The sequence below is a fragment of the Phoca vitulina genome, unplaced genomic scaffold (genome assembly GCF_004348235.1).
Source record: "Phoca vitulina isolate PV1807 unplaced genomic scaffold, GSC_HSeal_1.0 scaffold22, whole genome shotgun sequence".
NCBI classification, from domain to species: domain Eukaryota; kingdom Metazoa; phylum Chordata; class Mammalia; order Carnivora; family Phocidae; genus Phoca; species Phoca vitulina.
This window is the reverse complement of record NW_022589725.1, coordinates 37,019,611-37,033,966: the sequence shown is the minus strand read 5'-3', so window position 1 is coordinate 37,033,966 and position 14,356 is coordinate 37,019,611. Positions and strand designations below refer to the sequence as shown.

The following is a 14,356-nucleotide window of genomic DNA, read 5'->3' as shown; positions in this document are numbered from 1 at the left end:
GTGAGAGCAAGATCTAAGAATTTGTGTTAGGGAAGTCCAAAGGGAACCAACCTACTAGAGTGGTAAACATGTTTAATATCTGGATCCGGACAGTGATACTACGGGTGTTAAGTATGTAAAAACTAATCATGCTGTGTAAGTTATACCTCAACTTAAAAAAAAAAAAAATGCGTTCATTAAACACGATGGAAGCGAAGTTGGAGTGTCACTCCAGAGCAAGAGCATAGCTATCTCTCGTTTCTGATGTAACATTACGTGTACTGAGGCTCGGAGCCTAAGGAAGTCCGACTCGGCCAGGCTGAGCACTGATAAACTACAACCTCCAGCATACTTTGCTCTCTCCCCCGTTGGCTGTTTATCCAGAACGAGGCTGAGAATCGGAAATCTCGGGTGGAGGATGGGAGCTGCGCACGCGCAGAAGCGCTCACCGTACGCACGCCCTCCTCCCCCGCCCCACTTCCTCGGGCGTCGCAGGTTGTATCGCGTGAGGGCCGCAGCCAAAGGGGTGGCGGAAGTGACGGCGGGTTCGCAGCCACCGGCAGCTGCTGCGAGGGTGAAGCCAGAGTGGACTCCCTTTCTGGAGCAGTTAGTTCCTCACTTCTCACGTGTCACCGAGAGCTCAGGTGAGGCAGAGGATGGTGTGAAAAAACTGGCCACCGCCTCCCGGTGCTGATGAACACTTCACCACTCAACATCCGGCCAGGGCGGGGGAGGGGCGCGGCCCAGACGTCCGTGTCAGTGAGGCGGAGGCGGCTTCGGCGCATGCGCCCCGGTAGTTGTTGCCCATGGGGCTACCTGAACTCCGTCTTGGTCGGTCCCTATGGGCTCAGGGAGTGGCGAGGAAGCTTTTCGGAAGGTATCTCGAGTGCAGTTCAGGTTGTTTTGGCGGGTGCATGTAAGGGAGTCAAGGAAACGGTTAGGTAATTTGAGGACAAGCCCCTTCCCACTGTTCCAGATGAACTGTAAAGAGGAAGAATCAGGTTTGTGGTTTGAAGAATGAAAAGTTATCGGGATCGCTACACCATCTCCTCTCCCCTTTGTGAATGCGGTGACCACCACCACCTGTCTCCAGAACAGCTCTTGTTATTCGCTTCTGTTCCCAGTTAGTCCAGAATTAAATTCTGAGTTTATCTCATAAAACTCCAGGGATCAGTATCCACTATACCTCTGGTAAGAACAGGTTCTGACATGTAAGTCAGTGTCTCAATAACCAGTTTTCTGCCTCATCCGGCTCCAACCCTAAGGGAAACAGTCTCACTGACATTTTTCTTTGGAGGTAGGAAGTGTGAAATTATTTTATCATATTTGAAATACAATTCCTTGAAAATGTATAGCATTTATGAGGAGCTTACAATTTGGTTTTTTAAACTCAAATACTTTTGAAACTTAAGGATAATTTGAACAGAAAGTAGGCATAGGTTCATTCAAAATTACAAATTTTTTTTTTTAAGATTTTTTTTTATTTGTCAGAGAGAGAGAGTGCGGGGGCAGAGGGAGAAGCAGGCTCCACGCTGAGCAGTGAGCCAGATGTGGGACTGGATCCCAGGACCCTGGGATCATGACCTGAGCCAAAGGCAGACACTTAACCGACTCAGCCACCCAGGCGTCCCAAAATTAACAAATATATTTTGAGCACTTGCTGTGTTCCAAGCACTGCTAGCTCTGGGGATACAAAGATGAAATCAGTGCATTTCAACTGCTTTTCCTGTGAAGAAAAAAGAATCAAAAGTGAAGTTTGCAAGAAGACTACTTCTTTTCAGTTCAACAGTTGTAGAGGGTTTGTGTGGGCCAGGCTATATGTCAGTAATTGGGTCATTGAGTTCACAGTTTATTAAGATTTTTTTTTAAGGTTCTTCAGTAGTAGTTGCAACTGTGTCGTAGTTACTTGAATGCAACAGCTTCCTGCTTTCATAAGCAAATTATAAATTATATTTCTGTAGTAATACATAAAATTTCCATCTGATTGTTCCTGACAGAAAATACTACATCTTATAAAATGTGTAATTGAAAAGAGCTTCCTTTTATCTGAATTAGATTCTGTTTTTAAACTCCTGTGTTACATAAAGGATCAGTATTTTTAACATTTGGAGTGGTATTGTTTTACATGAAAGTTAAGAACGGTGTCAGTAGATCCATACCAGTATCAGTCTTTGTAGCATTATAGATTTTGTTAGGTCATAGAGAACAGCAGTGAAAACTAAAGTTTAGGGAACACCAGGCACTGTTCTTTACATAAACTGTAAAGCACTTTCTCAGGAGTTAAATGAAAATCATTTAGGTAGAAACTTTGAAAAATATATTTTTGGCTCAACTCTGTTCTGTATTGAAGCAAAATTTGTTTTGTAGATGTATGTAAAACCTCACTACAGTTAAACTTCACTATTATTCAGTCATTTCTTCTTTATTTTTCTTCTGGTTTAAAAAAAGAAACACTGTTAATATATGTCATTAGGTAGAACTCCCAACTACCCATTTCTCTGTGGTCCTAAAGACTCCTCTTTGTTTTATTGTAATGAAACACAAACTAAATCAGAAGCACCTAAACCTTGCTCTAAGTAATCTTTGAGTGGTGTGACTATAACCTATGGAAAATTCAGTTTTAAAACATTTCAGTAAGAGGCGTTTGGGTGGCTCAGTCAGTTTCTTGATTTCAGCTCAGGTCATGATCTCAGGGTTGTGAGATCTAGCCCCAAATCGGGCTCCTTACTGAGTGTGGAGCCTGCTTAAAATTCTCCCTCTCACCCTCTTCCCCTTCCCTCTCTCTCCCTCTCTAAAATAATAAAACATTTAAGTAAAAATTCTTAAAGGTAACATGAAATGCTTGGTTGTCAGCAGAACGCTTTGTGGAGGACAAATTATACAGTTGCTAGAATTTTTGTAAATGAGATAGGAAACTTTACTTGCCTTTTTTTTTTTTCCCCCAACTTTCCAACTTTCTCCCTAGCACCAAGGCTGAACTATACCATTTAGAAGAATGGAAGCTAATGCATCTGTTGACATGTTTTCAAAAGTCCTGGAAAATCAGTTGCTTCAGACTACCAAACTAGTAGAAGAACATTTGGATTCTGAAATTCAGAAACTGGATCAGATGGACGAGGATGAATTGGAACGCCTCAAAGAAAAGAGACTTGAGGCACTAAGGAAATCTCAACAGCAGAAACAAGTAACCTCTCTGCCCTGCTTTCTGAAATTACTTTAACAGTATGCTCCTAACAACTTATATATACACGTGCTGAAGTAGTTTTATTTCAGTCCTTATTTTTAGGGTTGTTTTTGTTTTTTACTGCAGAGTAGTATCACTGTTAAAAATTTGCTGGGGAAAAAAATTAGTTTTAAAGATACATTAAAAATTAGCCTGCTCAGTATGTTAATCCACAGTCAAGTAAAAGAAACATGTGCCCAAGATCATTTTTTGAGCTCAGATTTGTTTGTTGAGGAGGGAGGGGACTAGGAAGAGCACTGGGAGTCAGTGATTTCCCTTTTAGGTGATTGTAAAGCCGATTATACTTTAGCTGTGATCAGTGTAAGTTAGGTGAGAGCTGTAAGGCAGTTTACATTGAAGAAATTATTTCAGGCATTTCCAATGTAACAATTACATGGCTTGTTTATTCAAAGGAATGCATGCTGGGTCACAAAGAAGGGTGGCCACAGCTCTATCCTTGTTGGTCTCTTAGAGTGTGAAGTGTGGAACAGACTCATAAACTCTGATCAAAACCAATTGGGATAAGTCCTGCAAATTTAATTTTGATTAAAAATTTTTTCATTGCTTTTTGTCAAATTGAAATAGATTATTATCAATTCTGGTTCCTCTTCAGTTGGCTGTGAATAAAACATGCGCTTTAACTTTTCTAAAGAAACAGGGAGTTTTGTTTGTGCTGCTGTAGCATCTCTTTCATAATGTTTATACTCTCAGTGTTTATAAGAATTGCTACAAAAAGGAAAGAATCTTTTATAATGTGACTGAGTTTCTATTTTTATAGCTTGAGTTTTCTAAAATACAGTGTGTGTGTATATGTGTGTGTGTGTGTGTGTATGTGTATGGTTTTGAAGTCAGGAGACTGTTTTTAATTATAATGCTAATAATTATCTAAGGTAATATATGATGAGATTCTGCTACAAACTCCTATTTCACAATCACAGTTAAGTAACACTACTAATTGCTAATAGTTCAACTAAAAAAAGTTGTCATAACTGGGATGTTTTTGTAGAAAGACTGAATCTACCTGATTTGCAGTAAGGAACATGCATAATGGCTTAAATGAAACTCAGCAGTTAAAACAATAATCTGAATACTTATTAAAAACCTGAGTCCTGCAGCCTTTAGGGATTTTTTTAATATGCAAATCAATTTAAAATGAATTTGTCATAGAATAACTGAGAGGGTCTTATTTTAGAGTTTTCACTGCATTGTAATAGATCTTTTTTATTAAAATGTTTTTTAAGGAAGTAGAAAAGAAGCTTTAATGGTTTTTATATATACTCTTTTTGAAAGAGTAGTATAGATTGCATAGTAATTTTGATTTACTGATCTATGTAGGTATCAGGAAATCAGTATATGCAGTGACATAAGCACTTAATAGGCTGATGCGAATCAATATTCCTCAGTCAGCAGAGTACCCTCTTCCTGTTAATGACAGCTAGTGACATGGGACTTAGGTAATAAGCAGAAGGACAGTTGAGAAATAGGAAGAGCACATCCAAAGGCTTGGGTGATAACCACTAAGTGAGAGCTAGATGTTGCCCCACTGCCAGGCCTTTGGTAGGTTCAGCCTGCACTGTAATCTCTGCCCATCCTGCTTGATTCCATTCAGCAGAGGCCCTGTGGAGCATGAACTCTGAAAGAAACTGTACTGAGAGTACAGGGGTGTGCTGAGTGTCGGGAGATATGCCATGTGTTGGTGGAGGTTCAGAGTAGGCTTGCCTCACTCTTAGGAGCTTGCAAAGGTTCAGGTCTTCCACCTGTTGGTTAAACATATGAGAATTAATAACAAAAAGAGCTTTTTAAAAAAATATTCTTTTTTAACGGCAGTGTTATTGGTGAGTCAAGAAAAGCCATGAAATGTTATATGCCATTAAGGAACTGTATTTGAGAGTTTAAATTGTTTGTAGAAGTTTGACCAAAGAAATGTCACATAAGGAGAAAACACCAGGGCCTCCTGTGAGCGTCAGCTCAGCATAAGCCAATGTGAAATGGATACCAAAATTATTAATACAGTCTGTGTTAGCTTAAGTCCAGAGGAAGAAAGGAGATGGCACTCCTGCCCCTTTCTCGGTGGACCACTTCTGGAGGGCTGCATTCAGAATTCTGCCACTTTTTAACAGGATGAGGAGGAATTAGTCTCTGTTGAGAGGAGGATAATCAGAAAGTAAGAAGTGTAGAGATCATTTCATATGAGAAACAGCCAAAAGAAAATGAAGGGAGAGGTAGAGAAGAAAGGACACGGGTGAGATAGGGTATCTGAAGGGCTGACGTGTGAAAGACATTAGAACTTTTCTCTCTAATCTTAGGTCCAAGCTGAGATCCACAGACCAAAGTCACAGATATATTGCAGTTCAGTGTGAGAAGACCTTTCAAAAAATTAGAGAGTATACATGCATCTTCTTTTTAAGCACCTATGCCAGACATTATTGTAGATATTTTCATGTTGATAGTCTTACTTTCACAACTCAGTGAGAGAGTTGTGCTTTGTGATCTCCACTTTACAAATGAGGAAATGGAGATTCAGAAAGGTTATTAGAATTCTTAGGCTAATAAGTGGTAGAACAATTATTCAAGCCCATGCCTTCTGCCTGTAAGCCCAATGTTCCTTTTTATTAAAACCAGCTGCCTGAAAAAGGAAGCAAGCTTCCAGTTGAGACGATGAACCTGTCCTGTAGCAGGAAGCTTGAGAAACTGAAAGGTCTGTCAGGCACGGTTGATTAAGGGTTGATATATTGGTTGAGAAGTTGGATTAGATGACTGGTGGTATCTGTATTATTTCTGGACATCATGTGATTTTTTTCTTCCTAAGATACTACCCATTGGTGGCCAGGATAGAAGCAGTTCCTGCCTCTCTGAGCAAACAGGGCTCTTGAGCTGCAGAGCTGCAGAGCTGCAGTAACCACCCCTCCTTTTCCCCTCCCTACAAAGACCAAGTAGCTTTATCTCATGAGCATTATTTTTCAAAGCTTTGCATTAACTTGGACCTAATGCTTCTGATTTTAGTAGTTTGAATGCAGAGAAATTAAATGGATATTTACATTTTAAGTTTCTGGAGTCTAAATTTTTATTTTTAAAGATGTGAGAAAACGTATGTGTGAAGTTACCAAGACAGATGATTGTCTTAAACACAAATTGTGCTGAAAGATAGTCCCTGCCCACAGACTGTGTTTGCGCTGACACGAGAGACCTAGGAAAATAAATCACTAAGAGGAATTGATTTCTCTACAAGATAAAATCAACTTCATTACAGAATATTATAGCGATTTAGACACAAAATGTAAAGTGGTACTGAAAGATATTTCCAGTGTGTAATATTTCCCTTTTCTCCAAATTAGGAATGGCTTTCAAAAGGACATGGGGAATACAGAGAAATCCCTAGTGAGAGAGACTTTTTTCAAGAAGTCAAGGAGAGTAAAAAAGTGGTTTGCCATTTCTACAAAGACTCCACATTCAGGTAACTTTGTTTCCATCAGTGACTTGTTTAAAATGATGAGATCTTTGAGTAGAGATATGCTAACATAATAGGAAAATTAAAAAATTAGAGGAACTACTTCTAAGTTGTGTCTTTGTATTTCTGTAGAAGTCTCTGTTAAAGTTAAACAGTTGTTATTCTGAAGATTAAACTTAAAAACCTGTTACATAAAAAAGTATAAATGAATATTATTAAAAATCAAGATTATTTCCATAGAACTGGCCATTTTCTGAATTATGTTTTCATTAGATAACTTTAAAAACATCTAAGAGATGTACATGTAAATTTTTTTTTTCAACACAACAAGAATTATTTCTCCTTTTTTTGGTACTATTATGACATAGACACAATGTTGGGAGTGGGGGCCAAAACCTTGAACACTAGCTTTGAATTCACTCACTCCTTCTCAGCCAGCAACTCATGGGGAGACAATGGTTTGACCAAGCCTTTGACTAGAAGCATCATTGGGAGTGCCAGTCTTGGCTGGAAGGAGAGGAAAGTGATTTCTTTTGGAAAGCCCAGATCTGCAAACCTCTCTACAGAGGCAGAGTCCTTGTAAAATGAAAATACCCCTAGAAAAGGTTATATCTTGGGGCGCCTGGGTGGCTCAGTCGGTTAAGCGGCTGCCTTCAGCTTGGGTCATGATCCCAGGGTCCTGGGATCAAGCCCTGCATCGGGCTCCCTGCTCGGTGGGGAGCCTGCTTCTCCCTCTCCCTCTGCCTGCTGCTCCCCTGCTGTGCTCTCTCACTCTCTGTCAAATAAATAAATAAAATCTTTAAAAAAAAAAGTTATATCTTAAGCCTTTATTTTAACCCCCAGATTTGATTTGTTGCCAACTTTTAAAAATTGAGAGATAACAATTTTTTTAAAAACCCAGATTTCAGATGTTTAAAAAAATCAAATAACCTAATAGCAGACCTAGAATTCTGTAGGAAGGCAGTTTGCTAATACTGAATAGCAGCCGCCTCCCTCAGACACACACTCCAGTGTAGAGTCTCCATCATTCACTGCTGTCTCAGCCCTGCCCTCTTCTGCCATTTGCACAGCCTGCCCCACCCTTGTCTTAAACTCACCACCCAGTAACTTAGTTGTTAATTCAGATCTTACAGGGATTGATTGCCTCGGACTTACTGATTAAGGTAATAAAAATGAAAATGTTGAGATGGTGAAATCCCCTGTAAGGCAAAGTGTGGGAAGGGTTTAGAAAAGAAAGGGTATCAGAGAAACCCTCTGTCACCGTGGTACTCTGTCCTCTCCCATTGGCACATATTTCTCCAGTTGCCAGCCTCTGACATACATGATGAGGTGATACATTAATATCATATTAGTCTCTAAGGTTGATATCATTTGATGTTTATTAGATGTTTTTGCCCAGCCAGTAGATTGTTTTGTGAAAGCAGAGAGTTTGCCTGTATCGTGGCTCACCATGCTCCCAAGTTCCTACCCCTAGAGCAGCAATGACTGACACATAGTAGGTGCTCAATAAATAAATTTGATGGTTGTATAAATGGTGCAACACCAGGAGTACTTATCTTCAAGCAAAAATGAAAAATCAAGAGGTGCCTGGTTGGCTTAGCTGGTAAAACATCTGACTTCTGATCTCAGGGTCTTGAGTTTAGCCCCATGTTGGGTATAGAGATTGCTTAAAAAATAGAAAAAAAGGAAAAACAAATCATTAGAAAATTTTATTGGTAGATCCAATAGATATCAGAGTTCCTGGTGCATAGTAGACTGGATACTTCATATATAAAATCCTGGAACATTCACAATGACCCTTTGAGGTAGATAGGTAGGTATAATTCCAATGCTTCATGCATGGAGACCAAGACTTGGAGAGATTAAGTGACTCACCTAATGTCACCTACTAAATGACAGAAGAGGATTCGAACCCAGGATTTAAGCCTAAGCTGTTTTAACTACACTGTGACTGCCGCTTCTAGGTTTTTAAAAAAATGAATTAACAAATGGTACAATCATAGATTTACTTAAAATAGGTTCCATATAACTCCAGTAAAACCATGGAGTTGACTTATCTACAAGTTTTCAAGAACATATTTCTCATATAATGGTTCATTTATCATTTGTTTTGAGTTTCATTCAGGAACCATTTATTAACTTGTTCTCTCCTACCATTTTTTCACTACAATCTCATTGCTATACTACATGGGCGATACATGAAAAGATGCATTCAGAGGTAGAATGATGAGGCATCAAGGTTACCAGGAACTTGCTGGACCCAGTCTTAATTCAGGAATAACTACACCAAGAAGTATGCAGAAAGCCTACTAGTAACAACTATGAAACATTTGGTGTCTTTATCATCTAAAGCAGTAGTTATCAAACTTTATGGAGCATGAGAATCACCTGCATGTTTCCCAGCTCCACTCCCAGAGAATTTTGGTTCATCCATATATTTTAAAAGCTGACTTTAATGAACACCTGTGATTAAGAACTGCTCAAAAAGATTATTACAGTAGTCTGTTTCAGGAACACTAAAGGATCGACCACTTTAAAATACATTTTAACTTTCAGAAAATGTCATTTCCATTTTTCTTTTCAATAGAAAGTGGCTTAATAAAAGTTACTACTGGTATTTTTCATTTCTTTAGAACCATATGACCATAGTTATAGCCCTGACCCTATGCTTCTTAATGATTAGTTGCAGTTAGAAGAGTTCCTTCTCAGTGACACCATTCAGTCTTAATGACTTCTAAATATGGCACTGTGTGTACATTTCTAATTCTAAAAAGTATCTTCTGAGTTCTGTCAAGTCACATTTATTACCCTTCAAGCTCTGTGTATGAGACACCAGGAAACATGAGAGAAATGACAGTTTTTTGTTCTTACTGTGAACATGACAACTTCGTGAACCACTTGTGACTGAAAGTGTATATTTAGTATCTTGTTTTTCATAAGTATCATTAGGGCACATCTGACTTTCTAGAATACTGGATGATTTTTCTGCCTCTCATATCAGTTAACTAACCTATGAAATGAAATGAGGTCATCCGACACAAGCATAGGCTGGCTGCCAAATTACGAGACTCAAGCAGAAGAACTATAAAATTAAATGTACCTTTATGATACTTATTTTTAAAATGAAAAATCTGTTTTAGCTTTTGATTTTTCTATATGCTTTTATTTTTAGGTGTAAAATATTAGACCGACATTTGGTGATATTGTCCAAGAAACATCTTGAGACCAAATTTCTGAAGCTGAATGTGGAAAAAGCACCTTTCCTTTGTGAGAGACTGCGTATCAAAGTCATTCCCACACTAGCACTGGTAAAAGATGGAAAAACACAAGATTATGTTGTTGGATTTACTGACCTAGGAAATACAGATGACTTCACCACAGAAACTTTAGAATGGAGGCTGGGTTGTTCCGATATTCTCAGTTACAGGTAATTTTTAGCAAAACAATTGATTTTAATTTCATATCCAGTTGATATTTTTAGAGAAGTTTTTTTATATTAACATTCATTTTATGGAGCTAAGTAAGATCTTCTGGCTGAGATGTAGAAAATATTTCACAAATGAAAAACATATTTCTTAAAGCGTACATTATTAGCATGATCTTACAACAAAATCAGAGTTACAGATAAAATTGAGTCTTGGAGTACACCTAACTATAAAAGTTTTCATCCTGACAAATCCTATTGAATCTAATTTTCTGTTAGTCTGGAAACCCAAAATGACATTTCAGAATTGACTCTTCCCTGATTTAAACCAGATTATTCAAATTGATAATGACTTATTTTTGAACATCAGATTTTTTAATGTAGCTATTCCTGTCTTCTGGAATATGATAAATTGTATAATCTCATTTCTGTGATCATCTTAAATTTTGTGGAGACAGTCTCAATTTGAAAACAATCTAAAATCCAACTTCGTTTTTCATTCATCTCTTTCTTCACTTTGCCAAATAGTTTATCTGATTCCATAAATCAGCACCTATCATCTTGCCTTCTGTGCCTGGTTTTGATTTGGAAAATTAACAGATAAAATTATACTATTATCATTCTATAGGCATAGTGCTTTTCAATAAGTAGAAAGTTCTCTTTTCCCTGTCCCTTTTTCTCTGAATCTCCCCTACACATGCCTAAATTATCCCTACATTATAGAAATTGACTTTGGAGTTTTAGGTTTTACTTTCTTAATAATAAATAGAATATTAATATTTATTAAATGTATTTTGAAATTATTTCAAACTTTAAACAAGTTGGAAACTAGTACAAAGAATTCTCATTTATCTTTTGCCCATATCTCTCAATTTTAAACATTTTACGTTTGCTTTGTCATTCTTTTTCTGAATACATACATTTTATTTTCAAAACCATTTGAGTGGAGGTTGAAGATGTATTGTTCCTTTACTCCTAAATATTTCCTTGTGTATTTTCCAACGAGGGCTTTTTCTATGTAACCATAGTACAATGATTAAGACAGGAAATGTTAAATAATTTACAGACCTTACTCAGATTCTACCACGGTCCCAATAATGTCCTGCATACTAAAATGTTTTATGTAGTTACTATGTATTTTTAGTTTCCATTAATCTGTGACAACTTGTCTTATTTTTCAATACATGGACATTTTTGAAGAGTACAAGCTAGTAATTTTGTAGAGCATCCCTCAGTTTGGGTTTGTCTAATGTTTCAAGATTAGGTTTGGACTATGCATTTTCTCACAGGTACATGATAGAAGTGATATTGTATTCTTCTCAGTGTAGCACTGCAGGAGGTATAGGATGTTTTGTCTCATTTCTGGTGGTGGTAACAGCACTGGTTAACAAGTTGCCTACCAAGCCAAATGGTGATTTAAGAAGAACTTTTCCATATCTCATACTAATTTACTTTTTCATTTATTTATATTAGAATGGGCAATGGCTTATCTTATCCAGTGGCTTATAGTTCGCTACTAATATTTATTTTGAAGCCCAAATTGCCCCAGATTTGACCAGTGAGAGCCCCTCTCATGCAGGCTTCTATGTCCTTTTCATACGTCCCAATAGTTCTTTAAGCACATTCTTTCTGCTGCAAATAAGAGGTCTTAGAGGGATTCTCCCTAGAATTGACTATTTCTCCAAGGCACTGTGGTTCCTCTCAGTGGCACGTATTTCTTTTTTTTATTATTATTATGTTATCTTAATCACCATACATTACATCATTAGTTTTTGATGTAGTGTTCCATGATTCATTGTTTGCGTATAACACCCAGTGCTCCATGCGGTACGTGCCCTCTTTAATACCCATCACCAGGCTAACCCATCCCCCCACCCCCCTCCACTCTAGAACCCTCAGTTTGTTTCTCAGAGTCCGTAGTCTCTCATGGTTTTGTCTCCCCCTCCAAATGATATTTCAAAACCAGAATCTAGGTGCCAGGAATCTTCCTAGATATTTTTGAAAGAAGAAAATATCTCAGTTATTTATTAAGCATCATTGAAAAATTTCATTCCAATTCCAGGTTAATGATAATGAATTCCATGAGTTTTATTGATGTTTGTCTAAACATTAAAAGATGTGAAACAGGATCATACCAGCCATAACAAGCTGTAAAAAATCATTTTCCTGTGTCATTCTTATAGTGAAAAGGATCTAATCCAAGTTCAGCATATCCAGAACAGGTGGAAAAACTTTCATTTCCTTCTGTGCTTTTCAGTCAGAAAATCTGTTGGTGGTACGTCTTATGAAATGTTAGTAATTAATGATAAGAAAATAAAACATGGATCAAAAACATTTAGTAATACAAAATAGGGTTTAAAACTCTTAACCATCAGTATGAATAATACAGGTCTTCCTTGACACCAGCATTTTAAAGAAAACTATTCCATAGGTTAGGAAGAAAAGAGATTTTTGTGCAGGTTAACATACCAACTGTGCTAAATCATAAACAGTAAATGCTTTTCAAATTTGCTTTATTTTTAGTGGAAATTTAATGGAGCCACCATTTCAGAGCCAAAAGAAATTTGGAACAAACTTCACAAAGCTGGAAAAGAAAACTATCCGAGGGAAGAAATATGATTCAGACTCTGATGATGATTAGAAATTAGTTATAATTCTTTGTAAATTGTCTTTTTATTTCTGCTTACTTCAGAATTAGATGTGTTTTCTAAATCCCGTTGGTTTTTATACATTGGTCATCTAATGGTCATGTTCTAGAGTTTTGTACAATTTCGTTGCATTGAAAGACATCTTCAATATTTTCTGTGTGGCACTCATGTTTAAGTTGAGGAAAACTTCTGAGTTCTTAAATTATCCAGCAAGGGTCTGGATTCTCTATTTTTGAGATTGATTTTATCACAATATGATTCTTACGTCTTTATACCATTAACAGTTGTGTTTTTAATCTACTGGATTGGAAATAGGAATTCAGCAAATTATTCCAGGACTAATTCTTACATAGCATTATTTACTTTATACAGCAGGTCAAACAACATTTACTGGTGTAACACACTCACTTGTAAATGAATTATAAACACTCTTTACTTCTGGAATATATTTAACTATTAAAGAACTGCCTATTTATTCTGTAGGCTTGTGTGTTGATGATGAATCAGCTGATGGCAGCAGAAAGCTTTTTCAGGTTTTGAGCATACTGCCTTATTTAAAGGATTCTGATTGCTTGTATTTTAAGACATGCATTAAAAAATAATCAGGACGGGGCACCTGGGTGGCTCCGTCGGTTAAGTCTGTGACTCTTTATTTCGGCTCAGGTCATGATCTCAGGGTCCTGGGATCCAGCCCTTTCTCAGTGGAGACTCTGCTTAAGATCTTCTCCCTCTGCGCCCTCTCCCCTCCCTCATGCTCCCTCTCAAAAATAAATGATCAGGAAGCACAACTGGAATGGCAACATGATCTGCAGACTCCTTGGTGAAAACCACCATAACTGGTAAATATATATGTATATTTTTTAAAGTCTTGGGAATTGTCATAAAACCATATAGCAAATAAAAACATTTATTACAGAAACATTTATTCAAGAAAATACTAAAGCTTGGTAATAATAGCCAGTCTCTTTGGTATTTGAGCCATGACCCCACACCATTTCTCCCCCTAGCTCCCGATTTCAGCCTACAATTTCTCCCTAGGATGAGCAGACTGCTAGCATTTCTCATTCTACCTGCCCCTATCCCCCAAGCTCTATGTCACAGAAGCTCTATTTCAGGTAACAGTAGCAAAGATGTCTGGACTTTCCTTCCTCTACCCAGTCCCCACTTAGAGCACTGAAGAGCTACCCCAGGAATGGCAGACCAAGAATACTGTTTTCTAATCACTATTGCCCCAGCTTATGAGTGGAGGTTCCATGCAAGGAAAGGCAAACAAGACCAGGAGTTATCATCCACTGCTCTATTTATAGACCACAGGTATCACTCCTAGAAAAACAGGCTACTCTCCCCATCCCCAACTCTGAGGCAGTAGCAAGCCGTAAAAACAGCTTCTATAGCATCCTCTTAAGTTCAAGCCTAAGGGTGCTGCCATAGACAAAGGAAATTTAGAGTGGGAGTAGAGACAGACAAGAGGAGACTGGTAACTCCATAATAGCAATAAGCAAAAGGGAAAACCAGTGGTAAGTCTAACAGAGAATGAAAGGCAGCATAGAGTAGTCCTAGGTCTAGAACAAGCCTCAAAGAGACCACGAGGACCTGGATTTAATTGGATCAAACTGTGTAGCCATTTGTGTCCC

General features: G+C 37.8%; 1 protein-coding gene across 2 annotated transcripts; it reads left to right on the top strand.

Annotated features, from left to right (window-relative positions):
- Positions 1–442: 442 nt before the first annotated feature.
- Positions 443–13,608, top strand: TXNDC9 (thioredoxin domain containing 9). 2 transcript variants are annotated; one of them, XM_032419876.1, is made up of 5 exons: positions 443–623; positions 2,945–3,163; positions 6,538–6,656; positions 9,823–10,077; positions 12,598–13,608. In XM_032419876.1, the coding sequence occupies exons 2-5, from the start codon at positions 2,975–2,977 to the stop codon at positions 12,713–12,715; spliced, it is 681 nt and encodes a 226-aa protein (XP_032275767.1). In that variant the 5' UTR covers positions 443–623; positions 2,945–2,974; the 3' UTR covers positions 12,716–13,608. The 2 variants fall into 2 exon arrangements, with proteins under 2 accessions (XP_032275767.1, XP_032275768.1); XM_032419877.1 differs by lacking the exon at positions 443–623 and adding an exon at positions 719–856.
- The last annotated feature ends 748 nt before the right edge of the window (positions 13,609–14,356 follow it).